A 19,154-nucleotide genomic window follows, 5' to 3' on the forward strand; every position below is an offset into this window, starting at 1 on the left:
GAAACTTTTTATTGCTTATTTGTTTTAAGGTGGACCTCCATACTCGACTAGGCCCATCATTTCTAGTTTCCCCTAGCCCGCTAAGGCCCAGTTTCCCTTATTTGGACTACGGGACGAAATGCCCAGCAGAAAACAACACATTGTCCTACCCACTGGGAATATATTGGCAAACAGAGATGATCAGCTTCTCCGTCTCTTCCAAGAAGATGATAAGGTATACTGCACGAGCAATTATGCATCAACATAGAAAAAAAAAAAACAGCCAGCTATGGCGAAGACGAGAGGTCTGCCAGCAATATGCGGTAGACTTTTGAGTCAAAGTCTTCTGTGTGTAAAGTCACCTTAGTCACGCGATAAATTTAACACCACCAAAAATCAAACAATAATTAGCAAGCAAATTAGCCAATGCAACCTTTGAGCTTGAGGGACATTCATGGCTAGAAGTCTCCCCTTAATTTTCATCATCATTACCCTGTTGGACTCCGGCACCGTAACCTTTATTCAGAGAGTGAAGTCCGATGATATCTGGAATGTCACGGCTCCTCCCAGCACGTTTCTGCCAGGCATGAAGCTAGGTGTGGACCATAAGAATGGCTACATCTGGTCACTTAAATCAGCACCAGGTCCTTTGGGTTCTTTCACCCTTTCTTGGATGCCCGAAGGACGCCAATTGTATATTAGCCTAGGTCATGTGATTTATTGGAGTAGTGGAGCCTTAGAAGACGGGAGGTTCCCACATATAACATCACCCAGGTACAACTTCACCAGTGTTTCAAATGGACATGAAGACTCCATCACCTACAGTACTGTGGATCAAACTAATAGAGTTTCAGCATGGCTGCTGAAGGACACGGGTGATCTGTATGATACTTATACAGAAGAAGACATAGTACAAGCAGAGAACTGCGACGGCTACAACGGTAGAAGAGGGTGCCAGAGAATATACCCGCCAATTCCTAGTTGCATGGAGAGAGCAGAGTACGAATTTCAGCTGAAACATGCTTCCTGTAATCCAATTCCTTCTAGTGCAAGAACCTCATATTATTTCAAGAACGGAAGTCATGGCATTACTAAGTGCAAAGCTGATTGCTGGCAAGATTGTGACTGCCTTGGCTTTGATATTCTGAGTAATGGAACAGCTGATGAATGCCGGTTTTTGAGTGTAGATCGCTGTCAATTTGATGAAGAAGACAGTGGATCCGGTTCTGGATCTAGTTTTGTACTGTCAAGATTAACAAGGTTAAAAGCATCACCTCCCACAAGTAAGTCGATCTTTTGATAATCTTGCTATTGCCTTATGGATTTATTCTCATCTACAGAGGGATTTTAGGTTTCATTTCCCTGTTTCCTTTTTTTTTTGGACAATATTTGCCTGTTTCCTCAGTTGTTCTCTTTTTCTTGTTAATCAAGCTTTTCTTGTTCAGAATTAATTACATATTCTTCACTAATAAAATGAGAAAATATTGCTCAATCCAAAGAATGTAGAACCAATTGTGAAGAACATTACAACAACTCAACTAAAAAATATTTTCTTCACCGTTAAATTTAATTACATCCAAGCATGTACCTTGTTTATCCTCGTTTTCCAAATTGGTTAATGACCAGGTGAATACTACTGGTTGTGGGTCCTAAACCTCATTATTCATAACTTGGTTTTGGTCCGAGTAAGCTTTCTTTCTACTAGTGATTGATCGTCTAGAACAAAATAGGTCATAATTGTTGTTATTGTGTAGATCCAGCACGTAAAAGGATATGGATTGGCACTGTGATTGTCTCAGCTGCTATACTGGTATTAGTGATTTTGTTCGCTTGCTATCTACAAATAAGAAGAGTAGGAAGGAAATTAGTACTTTCAGGTATGTTCTTTAAACATTATGCGTGCATCCTTTTGTTAAATTAAGATGTCGATATTTCACGTCTTTGTTACTGTGCATGTCCATGTGAATTATCTTCCTGTATCTGCATATATAGGCCGAAATGGAGCGAGGGTTCAGGAAATTCTAACCTTGATGAAACCTAATATACTTACTCATGATAATGGAGTTGAAAATGATGGAAAGATGGGACATGATATAAGCGTCTTTAGCTACAAATCCATTCTTGCCGCCACATGCAACTTCTCCGATGAAAACAAACTTGGTGCAGGGGGGTTTGGATCTGTTTATCAGGTGATCGATCTATATCTTAAGGCCTTTAATTAGTACTTCTATTCTAACTATAGAAGAACTGAAAAATGAGAATTATATGTAATGGTGATAGATGGGGTGAAATATTGTTGTTCATAATTTAATTCAGGGAATACTTGTTAACGGACAAGAAATAGCAGTGAAGATGCTTTCAAAAAATTCAGAGCAAGGAGCCCTAGAGTTTAACAATGAATTGATACTCGTATATGAACTCCAACATACAAATCTTGTTCGGCTTTTTGGATTTTGCATTCATGGTGAAGAGAGGATGTTGATATATGAGTACATGCCAAACAAAAGTCTGGACTACTTTTTATTTGGTAGGCAAGACTGTCCACTCAAACTCTTTTATGTACTTCTTAGAATATTGATTTCAAACGTTACTAACCAATGATCATTTGTTAATTAAATCTTCTTAAATCTAATATGTGCAGATTCAACCAGAAGTGTGCTACTAGATTGGAAAAAACGTCTCAACATAATTGAAGGAGTAGCTCAAGGATTGCTCTACCTGCACAAATACTCTAGAATGAGAGTGATTCATAGAGACTTAAAAGCCAGTAATATTCTACTCAATGAATGCATGAATCCGAGAATTTCTGACTTTGGTATGGCAAGAACTTTAAGTACGCAAGATGAACTGGAAGCAAATACAAAGAGGATTGTTGGGACATAGTAAGTAAAAACCCATGTACATTAGTGTCATTGTTTAGATCTGTTAGGATACTTGTTCTGGGTGGAGAATGATATGTATTATTACTGTCCATTTGGTGCAGCGGCTACATGTCGCCGGAGTATGTCATGGGAGGGAACTTCTCCGTAAAGTCCGATGTGTACAGTTTTGGAGTGTTGATGCTTGAAATCTTGAGCGGTAGGAAAAACAACAGCTTCTACAATGATGATCGCGTGCTCACTTTAGTCGGACACGTACGTTACCTATGCAGTCTATTCTCTATTTTCCTTGTTTTTTTGTGTGTTCTGATAGAGATGCATGTCAACCATACTTTTGCTTCTGCAGACATGGGAGTTATGGAAAAAAGGCGCAGCGCTAGAGCTGATGGATCCAACACTAGGCAATTCCTGTGATGAGGATCAATTGTTAAGATGCATTCATGTTGCTCTGCTCTGTGTGGAAGAAAATGCAACAAATCGGCCCACCATGTCGGATGTCATATCCATGTTGACAAATGAAAGCGCGCTGATACCTAAACCAACAATGCCAGCATTTTGTACAAAGAGAAATCAGATCACATTTGGTATAGATAGAAAAGGGACAGAACTTGTATCAATAAACAGTCTCTCCATTTCTGATATTGTTGCCCGTTAAGCTAGTAATTGCATGATATGTAGTTTTCATCTGATATGTACTTTGCAACAAAGCGGGTGAATGATATGTATGTACATAAATATAAGTTTTGGGAATGATTACTGCAATTTCAACATTCTTTTGTACTTCAGTCGAGATACAACTCATATACAATGTATTGGTGCCTATATGGCTTTAGCGTCCATAACACTCAGAAATGGTCAGATCATTCACAGACACAATTTGTGAATCCTTTTCAACTAAACTACTGATGACCGAAAACCTATCTGTAGAAAATGCTGGTTTTGTAGGTGCAGGTAATGGTGAGATTGCATTTGTCAACCCAGAGAGCACCTCTGACATGGTAGGTCGATTCACTGGACTGTCTTCCACACAGAGAAGACCAACTTGAACACATTTAAACAGCTGATCTTTGTTAGTACACGACAGCTCGTGTTGGTTCAATTAGTTGTAGCCCTGTGCCTTCTTTCCAAAACTCCCATGACAGAAATTATCCGTATCATATAAGCTAATTTAGAATGACAGAATGATGTAATAGCGGAACTTTGATTATCCATTAGTTTTTTTTTAAAGACATAAGTGTGCTGAACTTTGATTGACATACATATCCTACTAAATTGATGGCGCGATCATCATTGTAGAACAAACAGGCTATTCCTTAATTATGTTTCTTCAACAGAAAGAAGTCATCATGTCAAATTTGGTGCCGATAATCGAGTAAGTTGAGTTTGATCTCGACAGATCAAATCATCGAAAATATCTCGTGTTCCTGACATTGGATCTCTAGATAAGAATATTTCTGGAGATACAAAAAATTTTACACAGCAGGGCTAGGAGTATCTACACCCCTGGTTTAGACACTAAAATTAGAGTTTAAATAATAAACCCCACAACATTCTTCTTCAAAGAAATATTGTACTTTCAAGATTCTTGACTCGCAAGATTTTACCCTGAATATAATAAAACTATTTATCTTACTATTGACAAGATATATAATAAGTAATATTATAGCGGGACAGATTGAGGAACTTTGCTTCAGAACATTCAAGAAATAAATTCTTCACTTACTGGACTTATGAGCTAGGAAATCATTCATTTTTGGAATTGTATATGGATGTGAGTATCATAAGATACTAGCCAAGGTGGTCATTGTGCTCTAAGGTGATCCAAGAGTGAGGTTGAACTCTTGCAAATGCCTCCAATAAACTATCTTCGGTCGACAAGAGAAGCCAACGGAGGGTAAACTCAATAAGACAAATAATCAAGAAATATCTAGTTATCTACCCATATTCATGGTAAAAGGGTAACGGTATGCCTATATATTCTTGTACAGTTGTACAGTTCAATAAGAAGAACTAGAGCTAAAGTTGAGAAAGCCTCCAGGAAGTTCATTACAAAACGGTGTTTATATTCAGTAAGAAGTTATAGAAGTTCATTGCGAAAGAGGAACCATACCTTTTACTCGATAGCAGTAAAGTTTTAAAGTGACGAAGAAAGTTTATATATCTGTGACTAGGTCCCTTTCAGTTTCAACTACTGGCTGATCTTCACATCATTGTTGGGATTCCATCTTGTGATTTGCACTATTCCACAGTAAATCTCTTCACCATGGAGGATAGTTTGCACTATGACCAATTCAGCTGATAAAAAGAACTAACAAAGGCTTCATAGTACCCCCACGGCTCCACCAAGTAGTGTAGTGTATGTCAAATTACACCCCTTCATTCACTTATTCACATCACCATCCTCCTTGAAAATGTCACAATCATCTTGTATTCAGAATGATCCACAGCTAGAAGTTAACACAGGCAACCAAGCCCACACTATAAGTAGTTCTGGCATCACGATTGACATTTCACACAAAACAATAGCAAAATTAAAAGCCCTCCTTTACTGCTTATCAATTTTCATTGTAAATTTGTAATAACGGTTCCCAAAAAAAAAAACACATCTATTCATCTCATAAGTTGATCTACTTCCACTGCAAAAAAGTACATTGCACAGACATAGAAATCCTTAAGAACCCAAACGGCTTACCAAAGCCTGAAGCTTCAATACTGTCTAAACATGAGGTCCAAACCCCTGTACAAACTGCAAGAACATCAAAATGCTAAAACATTTCAGACCCATAACTTCCTTCTTCTTTACTTTCTAAGAGTACAGAAATCTGAAACAGATGATATTGATCCAAATTTCAAACAGCTAGCAACTCCTTTTTTCATAATCAAATCAATAACAGCTAATACACAAAGTTCACCAAATATATAACAGTGTAAACTGCATATTAAGATTTCTCATGTCTCAATCTTCTGAACTTAGCATTTACCATCAGTTATGAACAAAGAGGCATAAAATTTGGAACTTTAGGCTGAAACTGTACAAAAGGATTGAACTAATTTGTTAGATACTAAGATCAGTTTTCTATTGGGTATTACATTTGATATTGCCAAGCCGAACAGAACCGAACAGAACAGAACAGAAGCTAATACCTGGTCGGGTTGGGAACTTGGGATAGGATGCGGGAGACTCCAGCGAGGAAAGCATACGCGGTGGGACTATCCGGCGACTCGCAGGTTTCACCATCTCTGTTGACTGTGCGAGCATTTGTAGTATTTTACTTTCGTTGATACGCAGTTCCAAATAGGGGATAATATTGTCATTGTCCAAGTCTTCGAGGTAGTCAAAGTCTGCATGAACTTTCTACCAAAGACTTGGTACTTTTCTCTCATATCTAGATTTTCTGAACAACTGCTACACTACCTCACCTTTACGTATTGGTCATTCAAATTTCACTTAACAGTATTCCGATGATGATCGGAGCATTCTGCATCATTATCAGTTTCTCAAGCTTATGGATCACTAGTCATGCTGCTGCGGCAGCAGTGTTCATTGGGACACACTTGGGCCAGGGGAGGCCCTCAATTCATCCAGCTTTTTGGTCTCTGCTTCCGGGGAGTTTACGCTGGGTTTCAACTCCAACTACCTCACTCTCAAGTCGAAAAACTATACAGTTTGGGTTGCCAACCTTCACACTCCGATTTCAGACCCTTTGTCAGCTCGTCTCACCTTGGACAAGAACGAACCCGTCCTGCAAATTAAGCAAAGAGGAGATGAGGATCCCATTGTGCTTTACAACTATCCGTTTGTAGCCATCGATGTCCTGGCTACCCTGACGGATTCTGGCAACTTTGTCCTACACGTGGTGGACCAGAATGTTTCAAATTACTTTCGTAGAAGGGTCTTGTGGCAAAGCTTTGATGAGCCTACTGTGGCTCTTATGCCGGAGATGAAACTAGGAGTTGATGATGGCCACGTTCGGTCGCTTTCTTCTTGGCAGGACAGTCAGAACAACCCGCCGGGGCCAGGATCCTTCAACCTGTACTATGATTCCGATACACGCCAATTGGAAGTTTGGAGAGACGAGGATCTATGGTGGACTAGTGGAGCTTTTAGCTATGGGAAATTTCAGTTTATTGATGTCCCTCCTGATTCCAATGTCATTTACAATTTTAGCGTTGTTTCGAATGACAGAGCAGACTACTTCAGCTACGACTACTTCAGTTACATCAATACATCCAGTGTCAGTGATCAAAGTATTAGATCAGTCTGGGTGCTACACACGGATGGGGAGCTTTATGATGTTAATTATAACATTTCTATTGTGCGAGCAGGTGACTGCGATGGCTATAACTTCGGTGGAGGGTGTACGAGATGGAGTGGGCGGAATGTTTATTGTTCTCTATTATCATCCGCGGAAGATTTTGAGCCTAAAAATGGTTTCTTCAAACCAATCAGTAAGGCTGCTAATGCGACATGACTGGATACACATAAAACTGACTATGGTCAGTGTAAGGCTACTTGTTGGATGGACTGTGACTGCCTTGGTTTCGAGTTTTTATTTGATAATGAGACTGGATGTCGATATTGGAGTGTAAAGCATTCTCTTTTCTATGAGGATCCAGATAGTTCTGCAGGTGCATATATTATACCAGGACTAGTCCCTACAAAGCTATATCACCGAAAAATTGGTACGTACCTAAGTCTACTTAACTAGCAAAAAGATGTAGCTAAGTATATACATCAAGTCTTGAGATGGCAAGCTAATATTTACTCGCTGTAGATGTCATGCATAAGTGGATATGGATTGGAATTGTAACTGTGGCTGTTCTCCTGGCACTGGTGCTCTGCAGCATTTGGTACCTAATACGAAGAAGAAAACTTGCAGGTATGTGCTTCTTTAGACGTTCTTATCTTAAGCATGTTATAACTTAAAAGACACAAAATCGACAGTTCTTTTGCAATTTGAAATGATAATATCTGCATCAATCTGAATAGGTGAGAACCAAAGTAGGATCCAGGATATGCTGAACATGATGAATGCTAATAGACCTACTGATGCTTATGGAGTTCAAAATGATGGAAAGCCGGGACATGATTTAAGCGTATTTAAGTATGCGTCTGTCATAGCTGCCACTTGCAATTTCTCTGATGAAAATAAGCTAGGAGAAGGGGGTTTTGGACCTGTTTATAAGGTAAGGCTTTCATTACTGCCGGTTGAATCTTATGTTTTTCACATTGACCACTGAGAATACACGTATGTTGCAAGATGACATGTATTTATTCAGGGGAAATTGGTGACCGGACAAGAAGTAGCAGTGAAAAGGCTTTCAAACCGTTCAGGACAGGGAATATCGGAGTTTAAGAATGAGTTAATACTTATATATGAACTCCAGCATACAAACCTTGTTCAGCTCTTTGGATTTTGTATTCATGGTGAAGAGAGGATTTTAGTGTACGAGTACCTGCCAAACAAAAGCTTGGACTACTTTTTATTTGGTTGTTACCACAATCTATCTACCTGTTTACTTCCATATTTGTAATAGAAATGCATACATGTATTTGTTATCTGATTTAATCCAAATATAAAAATTGGGCAGATTCGACCAGATGCCAGCAGTTAGATTGGAACAGGCGTTTCAGCATAATTGAAGGAATTGCTCAAGGTTTGCTTTACCTGCACAAATATTCCAGAACGAGAATAATCCATAGAGATTTGAAAGCAAGCAATGTGCTACTTGATGAAAGGATGAACCCCAAAATTTCTGATTTTGGAATGGCACGGATATTTGCAAATGATGAACAAGAAGCAAATACTATGAAGATTGTTGGGACACGGTAACAAAGTGTGCTATTTGCTTTTGAATGTTAAGCATGAATATTTTAATGTAGTTGTACTAAAGAATTTGTCTTCCTCCATTTGGTGCAGTGGCTATATGTCCCCTGAGTATGTTATGGGGGGCAAATTTTCCATAAAATCTGATGTCTACAGTTTTGGAGTGTTGATGCTTGAAATCATAAGTGGTAGGAAAAATAACAGCTTCTACAATGATGATCGCGCCCTCAATTTAGTTGGATATGTATGTCAAACAACTACTTCGATCTCCATTTGTTCTTGTTGTTGGTGTAAGGTTTAGTGATTCTAAAATTCGGAATGTGTTCTTGTTTCAGGCATGGACGTTATGGAAAGAAGGCTCAGGATTAGGACTGATGGATCCAACACTAGGCGATTCATGTGATAAAGATCGCTTGTTGAGGTGCATCCATGTTGGTCTGCTGTGCGTGGAGGAAAATGCAGCCAGCCGACCCACGATGTTAGATGTGATATCTATGCTGACTAACGAAAGCATGTCATCACTGGTATTACCTACAAAACCAGCATTTTGTGCAGACACAAATGTCATCACAACTATTGTAGCTGGAAATGGATTAGAAATGGTGGTATCCATAAATGATATCTCCAATTCTGATTTTGAAGGACGTTAAATTTTCTACGTACTAATCGAACCGCCGCAATTTCTATTCAAGAATACAGGTAGTAATGAGCTTCGAAGTTTAATTTACTTTTGGAAAACGTAAGGTGTTTAGAGCTTGTGAGTGTCGTTTCAAGAAATGGCAGGATGGAAGAACTTATATGTAATTAAAGTTGTAAACACAAGAAATTCCAGATTTTAAGCATCTGTCATCTGTTAGAATTTATTGGAAAGAATTGAGCGTTGAGATTCATGGTAAAGATGAGTATGATAGGGGAATAGCCGAGATAATAATCATTGCTGCTGTATTGATCAAACAATTGATGTATAAAGATTCCTCGAAGACGATTACAGGGGTGAAGTTGGTGTATATAAATGCTTAAAATTCGACATGGAAAAATTGAGAAGTTTTACGGTGGTGGAGAGCGTATTCCACACGCGCATGGTAGGAATCCAAGTCTTTGTTGCAGTCAAGTCTTGCATGATCTTTCTACCACGACGGTGGCTTTTCTCTGATGAGTCTGATCGATAAACAATTATAGCAAACCTCCATTAGCTACATTTTTGTTATACACTATTCAGATGGACTCAATTCACTATATATTCAGGCTTATCGATCTGAACCTAAATTTGAGTCTAAAATTAAGTCTCCACTGCTAATTAATACTCTAATAGGCGTGTGGGGTAACTAAGTCAGGACAAGTCACGCTTTTCGCCCATTTTATAACGAAGTATTCTAATATAGTTCTTATTTTTATGAAGGCAACAAGCTATTATAAAAAGAAATGAACACTTCGCTGAGTTTGCTCTCTTCAAAACCTTGATGAAAATAATGTAGCTTTCAAGACCACGAAAAAAACCAACTCCAAAACCAAAATTATCACTACTACATAAAATCTTTCAATGACATTTGGAAAACGTCATGAAAAGACTTTTATGACGTTTTTCAAACGTCATCCCAATCGACATCTATACGGGTGCCATCGTAGGGGCACCATTTGATGACATTGAATAAATGTCATAAAAGACTTTTTATGACAGTTACAAAACGTCATGAAATGAGCTTACTATGACGTTTTTGAACTGCCATTGAAAAAATTTCCATGACGTTTTCGAACTGCCATTGATAAGGTTTCTATGACGTTTTCTAAACGTCATCCATCCTTTTTTCATATAAAAAAAATATATTTGATTCCTGAATTTAATTTAGAAATCAATTATCTTTTTATTTATAATTACAATGAAGACACAAAATCATTGAAATTATCAAATTTATTTCATAATGTAGTTCTAATACATCAAAATAAATAAATGAAAATACGATGGAAATAACACAAGTATATTTTCCTCACACTTCCGACTTATCTTTTATTTACTTGCAAGTAATAATGAAAAGGGCTGGGTATCCTTCAGTCCACTAACTTCCATATATTCATCCATTCCATACTTGGAACCCACTCGTCCAAGACCAGACTGCTTGACACCTCCAAAAGATAACACATTACAAGCATTTAAACATAATAGCTAGATATAAACTGTAGGTGGATGCAATATAGGACATACCTCTGTTGAAATTAACCCTTCATTGACACCAACAAGTCCATATTCAATAGCTTCGGAACACGCCATGATCGTTATATGTTATTTGTAAATATGTAAGCAGCTAACCCTACACATGCATGCACAAAAATGTGAACAAAGTAAAGACATGATTTAAATGAATAATGCATTATTTTTTCAAAGTTTATAATGGGTATATGTATATGTATGGACGCACAAAAGATTACCTGCATTAGTATCATTGGCCATGCGGAGAGCATCATCCTCAGTTTTGAAACGCAAAACAGGTGCCACTGGTCCAAAATACTTCCTTTCTGAACCAAGACAAAGTGTTTAGCACAAGTATCCTTGCTATAATCTTACAACTAATAATGAGTGCCTAGGTCTATTCATTTAACAATTAGACCTGAAAATGCAATTCAAGTATGAGTAAGATAAAATACAACTATTTGGGGGTGTACCTTGCTCTAATCATATCATTTTTGACATCACTGAGAATTGTAGGCTCATAGAACGTCATCCCAAGGCTATGCCTTTTGGCTCCAAAAACAATCTTTGCTCCCTTTAGAAAGATCAATATAATAGAAAGTAAGTCAGATGTGATTTTTGAGGAGAAAAAAATTAAACCATTCATTAATGTTGAAGAACATGATCATTTGAAAAACGGTCGAATAGCAACATAACAATAAAGTGCATAGAGCTTGGTTACTTATTTGTTCAACAGATCAAGTTTTAAATTCTAACCAAGTTGAATACCATACAAATTTTTTACCAAATTGTTCTTGGAAATATCATCACCATCAAAACAACTTCAATAGAAATGTAGACTAACCTTTGATAAATGACTCAACTTGTCAAAAATTCAAAAGCAAAAAATGAAGAAAGGAGCAGGCACTTAGCTTTCTGTGACAAATCTAGTGTGGGCACCGAATAATACTGAACAAGAGAGATAATTGGAGGAACCATCCACACAATCTACCATGTAAACATTGAAGAACTTCTAAGAGAGCAAAACCGCTAGCCAGGGAGGAAGAAGTTTTGAAGGGACAAACTAAAAGACATAAATTAACAATCAACAAGGTGTATCAACTACAATTAGAGCTAGTCTTACCGAAATTTCAATGCTACTGAGGAAATAAAATCAGAGAGAAACAATTTGGAGTGATATACAGAAAGAAGAGAGGAAACATACCATTTTGTTTTGCTCAATAGAGAAAGAGAAAATGAGAGACCGAGGGGGTGTTTCAATTATGGACACCCCTTACCAATGACAGCACAAAAGAATACAAAGAAAAATGTATGGAATTTGTCTACCATAACAAGTTAATTTCACACGTTAATCTCGTCTTCAATTTATACAAGATGCAATTACCTTTGGGTTGCTTGCGCTAGATCACCCATCCCCTATACAAGCTTTCTTATGTATTCCACTATAAGGAATTCTTCCAATCACCTATAAATGCCCTGATGATTAACATTGTAACCATTAACCAATTTGCTACTCCCACCAGAATCCATAAAGGGGTCTTACCATTATTTATTCTAATTGTAATAGAATCAGTAATCTGTATTCCTCCTCTCTGGGTAAGCTTTTATTAGAACTCAATCCCATACATAACAGATGCTCCAAAACGAGAGAGGCAGTGGACATTACCTATTGAAGTCATTATACAAACCCTAGTCGTCGTGTATGGCGGAGCTTCGGCGGACAACGATGGCGGTGCTGGCTGAATTTGAAGGCGAGCTTAAGGGTTTCGATAAGTAAGAAGCTCTGACTTCAATTTTAGTAGTGAGAAGACCAAATAGTTTCTAGAAGTCGGATAGTGAGTAGTGGCTTGATGCTCCATCGATGCTGCCTTGTTCTCTCATACTCTCCACTATCTTCGTGACGACAATGGTGTGGCGGGAGAGGTCGCCAGAACGATTTGTGATGCCTTAAGGGGGTTTCTGATCGGAGAAGAGAGCTGAATCGATTTGTGGTGGTGGCGGTGGTATTACATTTTCATATCTGGAGAAAATAAGATTAGAGAGAAAGAGATAGATCGGGTATGTGGTTAAAAAACCCTCTCTTCACCATTATCTTGGTTTTGTGAAAGTATAAATTTTGCATTGAGAACTGGGCTAAGGCGCAAAACTGAAAAATTCCAGCGTGTGGGTGTTTTAATTTTGAGCCAAAACGATTTTATGACGAATAGAAATGTGATAGTCTATCTTAGACTATGCGACGAATTTAAAATGTCATCGAATGGTTTTTCATGACGGCCAGAAAACGTTATAACATTCATGACATTAGGAAAATGTCATAGAAAGACTAAGAACAACAATGACATTTTTCAAACTGTCATAAACTAAACCCAAATTAACATCAATGACGTTTCATAAAAAAATGTCATTGAAATGTACTTTTTATGACATTTTACAACAAATGTCATAAATTTAGTGTCATTAAAAGTCATATTTGTAGTAGTGTATACAGGAGTTTCAGAATGGTTCGGATTTAGATCCCAGGAAGTCGTGGAACAATTTTATCATATTTATTGTGCTCTCTATAAACAAGCTTCAAGCCTCAAGATGATACTCTACAATCATTGCTGGAACTAAAGAGGGCCGCACACTACAGCCTAACACTATAAATTATCCTTGCTGCAAAAGGACCCTATAAGCATATATTTATAACAACAAAATGACAGCTTTAACTCAACCCTCTCATACAGTGGCGGATCTTGGAAGTGTGCTTAGGGGATGCTTGATTTAGAATTGTAATTTAGGGAGGATTTCAAATTTTCAAAAAAATCTTTTTTGATGATGTACACAAAAGATGAGATTCAACTAATGTACACAAAATACTCTGTGATTCATACTTTTGAACTGATTGTTTTATATTATCTGCATCAAAATACCTCTAAGCATATGTAACCGAGAGTGGATGGAAAGCAAACGCCGAAAACCAGAAATCTCAAATGAGAAAATCCTCAATTTGATCATGACATCTCATACTCGCTGATGGATGCACATAACTTCTTGGTGGAATAGTGGAGTGAGTTCAATCTCAAGTGTGATCTATCACTCTAATTTAAGAATTAGACTTTAGTTTAGGGTTAGATATTTAGTTTTATGGGAAAAAAATGAAGAAAAGAAAAAATGGGTCTCCGTGTAAGATTGGAGAGGTTGGTGTGGGAGGAGATTGAGTATGGATGGGTGTATGTGTAGGTGTTAATGGGGGATTGAGTGTGTGAGAGAGTATGAGATGCTAGCTCCAATTAAAAAAAATTAATACCAATTTTTTTTTTCTAATTGACTTGGGGATGCGCAACGTTTCACAAGGATCCGCCCCTGCTCCCATCCACCATGATTTTTCCATTCCTCTAAGAGACAACGGAGATACGAAGCTGTTGCCGCTCTGTGATTCTGGGCAATGTTTTAAAAAGCGAAGACATAGCCTAATGCGTTTTCTTAAGAGTCTTGAGCCTTAAAACTTTAGACGCATAAGGCGTAAGTCTATGTTATAAAACATTAGTAGTTAAATGTGTAAATATATAATTATTCACATACAAAAAGAACAAATATATATAAGAACTTACAATTTGTTGCATTTAAATATAATGAAATTCATAATTCAAACATTTTTTTACGTTTTAGATAGTTTTCATCAAATTAAACACATTATATAAATATATATAAAAATATATCTAAAAATCGTATTTTATAAGGCATAGTAAAATGCGTAAAAGGCGTTAAAAAGTAACATAAGGCGTAAAAAGCGCAAGTTTTTTAAGCTTCGGTGCCCAGACCGAAAAACAGAGGCGTTATATAAGTATCTTTAAACTTTTTAAGTCTCCGGCGAGCCTTGAGGCGATTTTTTAAAAACATTGATTCTGGGAAGTGGCATGGGGAATTTGTTGGGGAGTTGATCGATCTGGCTACCAAGTGACGATGGGGTTAGTCAGATCACTCAGATGAAGAACTTACGTTAAGTACAACCACCCAGGCCACATAACAGGTATGAAAAGTAAGAGATAGGTATCCTCGAAAAATATAGTGAATAACACATATAGTGACATAATTTTATACCAAATTCCTGCCCATCAAAGATCTAAAATTTTCATAACTCATAAGCAACATAGCTATAGTACATTCAACGTCCATACATATTGGAAATGGTCATACCATTTATTGACCCTACTTGTGGTTTGTCTCCAACTATGGCAGAAATGATCACTTCTTCCGTACAAAATGATGGTTTCGTAGGTTCAGGTAATGGTACACTTTCATTCGACAACATAGATATCACCTCCGACATGGTAGGCCGATTAGCTGCATTATCCCCCACACATAGTAGACCAACATTTACGCATCGTAAAAACTGATTCTTGTTACATGAACCACTCAATTTTGAATCCATCAGCTGTAGCGCTGCACCTTCCTTCCATAGCTCCCACGCCTGTAATTGGCAAAGTCATCATTTCATATCATTTAGGATAGAAAAAGTGAAGCTGATTACTGTAGACATTTATTTGACATACATGTCCTACTAAATTGAGCACTCGATCATCGTTGTAGAAGCTGTTATTTTTTCTACCACTTAGGATTTCAAGCATTAATACTCCAAAACTGTAGACATCAGATTTAATGGAAAAAATTCCATTCATTGCGTACTCGGGAGGCATGTAACCACTACACCAATTTGACAACAAAAAGTTAACTGCATGCAGATAAAATGACATGCAAGAGGGTAGATATCAAAATCGAATGATAGGTGTACTGCTACTTACAGTGTTCCAACAATCCTCCCAGTATTTACTTCAAGTTCATTATGTGTGAAGATCCTTGCCAGACCAAAATCAGAAATTTTTGGATTCAAACTTTTATCAAGTAGTACATTACTAGCTTTTAGATCTCTATGAACTACTCTCTTTCTCGAGTATTTGTGCAAATAAAGCAGTCCTTGAGTAATTCCTTCAATTATGCTGAAACGCTTGTGCCAGTCAAGAAGAAAGCCTTCAGTTGTATCTGGCCAATACAAAGGGAATAAATTCAGATATAATGTCAGTTGCATATATCGAGGAGTTCAAGAGTGGACCCTCATTTTGATGCAGTTTCTCCTTAAGGCATGGAGGACCATCGAAATTTTAGGTCCTCATTCAGGATGATTCCTACCAAAATCAGTGATTCAGCCAAATGACTTATTATCACTGATTATCTGCTCAATTCCAAAGAGCAGATAGCTAGCTTATGGTAACATCATTTATTGGATGTATGATGGACATTAACACTGTACTGCATTTCTGCGGAGCAATTAGATCCACCCCTGATCTTGTAAGTATTACTGATTAAAAAAACAAAACAAAACAAAAAAACATCTGTATACATCTAATAAGACGAAACTTATCTTACCAAATAAAAAGTAGTCCAGACTTTTGTTGGGCATGTACTCGTATATCAACATCCTCTCTTCACCGTGAATGCAAAATCCAAAAAGCTGGACAAGGTTTGTATGACGAAGTTCATATATTAGGATCAATTCATTCCTAAACTCCAACATTCCTTGCCCTGAACATTTTGAAAGCCTCTTCACTGCAATTTCTTGTCCCGTCGGCAATTTTCCCTGATAATTACACATTTCTTTTTCAGATGTATATGTAAACAATAAAATTAAAATAAACGACTATCAAAAGTCTTAGCTACAAATGCAAACAGGAAATACATAAAAATCCTTTACTACCTTATAAACAGGTCCAAATCCCCCTTCACCAAGCTTGTTTTCTTCACTGAAGTTACATGTGGCAGCCATGATTGATGCATAGCTGAATATGCTTAAATCATGTTCCCTGACCAGCAAAGTGTGCTGATCAATCTCATACTCACCTATCAAGTATAGTGCAGACACTGAAAATGTCTAAAACGTAAAGTTAAAACAATTTAAAAACTGCAAATCATGCTCAACCCAATTATATACTTGACTGTTCAGATTTTCTTCTTCTTCGTAGATGGCACAAGATGCAAAAGGCTATTACCACAAGAGTAGTACTAGTAGCAGCCCCAATCCAAATCCATTTAGTTGTTGCACCTAGAGAGTAATGATTAGTTGTTCCCTTTCTTGTCCAAATTTGGGGAGGTATTTAGCATTATATATGTAACTTCCAAGGAAAAGAAAAATCATATTTAACGCCATACAGTGTAATCAAACATCAAACTTAATTACTGGAGACTTACTATTGTTGCTGGGTGATGATGTTGGTGCCATTGATCTTACAAAACTGCTTGCATTACCTGGTTGAGTGGAGTCTTCAAAGAATTTACAATCTAAACTCCAAAATCTGCATCCAGTTGGATACTCGAATAAAAAATCAAACCCAAGGCAGTCACAGTTTTGCCTGCAAGTGTCCTCACAATCAGAACTGGTACCGTTATAAGTTGAGTTTGAAACATCCTTAAGCCCAAATGGGCATCTTGAAGTTGAACTCGAGATGATTGGTTTAAAGTAACCCTTCTTTTGCTGAAATTGATAACCAAAGTCCGTCTTACAAGAATCAGTTGTCTGGCATCCTAATCCATCAGTGTCTTTGCCTTCACACTTGTCTGCTCTTGCAATATTAAGCGCTGTACCATAATAATTGAAAAGTCTCCCATCAAGATTCAGCATCCATTCTACTATTTCACTATTTGGATCGTCATTGGTTATGATAGTAAGGTACTCTTCATTCTCGTTCGATACAATGCTGTATTGGAACACAAGCCTGTGATCCTGTATAATATTTTCAAAGCTATTATTACTTGGGTTGTAGTTTCGGCTTCTCCAATACACCGTCCCCCGTCCACGAATTTCCAATTGGCGACTATATGGATCCCAACCGAGAGTGAAAGCTCCCGCTGGTGGGTAGTAAGTGGATGTCCACGAGGTAAGAGACCAGATGTGCCCATTGCTATGGTTCACCCCTAACTTCATGCCTGGTAAAAAGGTGTCTGTTGGATAATCAAAACTTTGCCACCACACCTGCTTGGTTAATCCATCAGAGTTCAGCTCCTGTAGCATAAAATTTCCAGAATCCAACAGAGTAGCCACCACATTACTACTACTTTTTGGTGCAGAACCGAGCACTATAGGAGAATCGCCAACGCCACCTGTGTTGTTTGTAATGATCTTTAATGTGTTGTTGGAGTCCAAAGTAAGAACCCCAAAAGGATATAAAACAGGTGAGTCTCGGTTGGCAACCCACGCCTTATTCGCACCTGTCACATTATGTCGCCTAATATTCAGATACATGTAGTTGGAACTTGAACCATTTGGCAAGAAAAGCAAGGTGAACCTCCCCCTGGCAGAAACTAATGCACTTGATGAATTGAGAGTATCGCCAACTTTAAGCTTGTCCCCCATACTATCTGCTGCATCAGCAACATGACAACTCCACAAGCATGCAAGAATGATTAGGAAGAATAGTAAGAGTCGATCAATGATCAGAAGGTACTTTACTTTCTTCTGATGATCTAGAGAACCAGCAAACATGGCCATCACATTAACCATGATTACGGTCAGGTACTGTCTACTGCCCAAAAATGCCTTAGAAAATCAAAGTTTATAGTGCAATACCTATTACAGTATAAAGATGAAACCTATCTTCTACTCTCATGACGTGACAAAAAAGAAAAATAAATTTTAGTCAAACAATAAGAAATAAAATTAAAAGAAATTAGGACTAACAATATAGGGGACAGAGTGTCTTTTGGATTAGTTAGATTACAGTATTCTTAGTAGACTTTGGCTCAATTAAATTTAGCTATGAGATATTCCTGGAAAATGCAATAAATGACTCACTCTATAATGCCATGGACTAAAAGAAAAGTTTATGATGAGGAACATTAGATAAAATATACTCTACTCCTGAAACCTGGTACTGATGATCTTGAATGTTATTAGGAGATTTTACAATACAACTTTTCTTGATAACAGTCTGGCTTTTTCAAGTTTTCAGCTCTTGGCGCAATAAACAATAGGATGATGTCACTGCTTAGGAAAGATTGGATAGGATCATACCATCATTTGCGGGTAATAATTTTCATCTTGTTTATGCACACTCAACTAAATAGTCAGAACTATTATTTTCTCAACATTTCAGTTATGACATACTATGGTGTTCTAACGTATCACTAAATATATATATTTTGTTAGGTTATTGAATGGAGCAGGCCCTATTTCTATGCACTTTACTGGTGTGCCTTTACTAGGCACAATAGCATCAAGATAATACCATAAAACACCAGCATTGACCTGGA

General features: G+C 37.5%; 3 protein-coding genes, 1 long non-coding RNA gene and 1 pseudogene across 4 annotated transcripts in view; 2 read left to right on the plus strand and 3 right to left on the minus strand.

Annotated features, from left to right (window-relative positions):
- The first annotated feature begins 401 nt into the window (after positions 1–401).
- Positions 402–3,643, plus strand: LOC126789361 (G-type lectin S-receptor-like serine/threonine-protein kinase CES101). The gene is made up of 7 exons (XM_050515505.1): positions 402–1,262; positions 1,734–1,856; positions 1,972–2,168; positions 2,296–2,506; positions 2,621–2,861; positions 2,963–3,113; positions 3,205–3,643. Exons 1-7 carry the CDS (start codon positions 434–436, stop codon positions 3,511–3,513), a joined length of 2,061 nt encoding a protein of 686 aa, XP_050371462.1. The 5' UTR covers positions 402–433; the 3' UTR covers positions 3,514–3,643.
- The window catches only part of LOC126789353 (G-type lectin S-receptor-like serine/threonine-protein kinase At1g67520), a 34,523-nt gene continuing 18,941 nt past the window's right edge, over positions 3,573–19,154 (minus strand). Inside the window, exon 9 of the mRNA XM_050515494.1 lies at positions 3,573–3,846. Coding sequence (XP_050371451.1) covers positions 3,688–3,846 — 159 coding nt within the window. The 3' untranslated portion in view covers positions 3,573–3,687. The remainder of the gene's footprint in view (positions 3,847–19,154) is intronic.
- LOC126789376 (uncharacterized) lies at positions 4,746–6,086 on the minus strand. The gene is made up of 3 exons (XR_007671525.1): positions 6,003–6,086; positions 5,551–5,604; positions 4,746–5,348 (listed from the first exon to the last, which is right to left on the minus strand). It is a non-coding gene; the product is annotated as an uncharacterized LOC126789376 (long non-coding RNA).
- On the plus strand, positions 6,309–9,510 carry LOC126789384 (G-type lectin S-receptor-like serine/threonine-protein kinase At1g67520; annotated as a pseudogene).
- LOC126789373 (G-type lectin S-receptor-like serine/threonine-protein kinase At1g67520) lies at positions 15,019–18,514 on the minus strand. Its single transcript, XM_050515520.1, has 7 exons — positions 17,097–18,514; positions 16,840–16,950; positions 16,606–16,769; positions 16,278–16,488; positions 15,656–15,893; positions 15,407–15,557; positions 15,019–15,324 (listed from the first exon to the last, which is right to left on the minus strand). Exons 1-7 carry the CDS (start codon positions 18,403–18,405, stop codon positions 15,019–15,021), a joined length of 2,490 nt encoding a protein of 829 aa, XP_050371477.1. The 5' UTR covers positions 18,406–18,514.

Source organism: Argentina anserina, chromosome 3, assembly GCF_933775445.1.
Source record: "Argentina anserina chromosome 3, drPotAnse1.1, whole genome shotgun sequence".
NCBI lineage: Eukaryota > Viridiplantae > Streptophyta > Magnoliopsida > Rosales > Rosaceae > Argentina > Argentina anserina.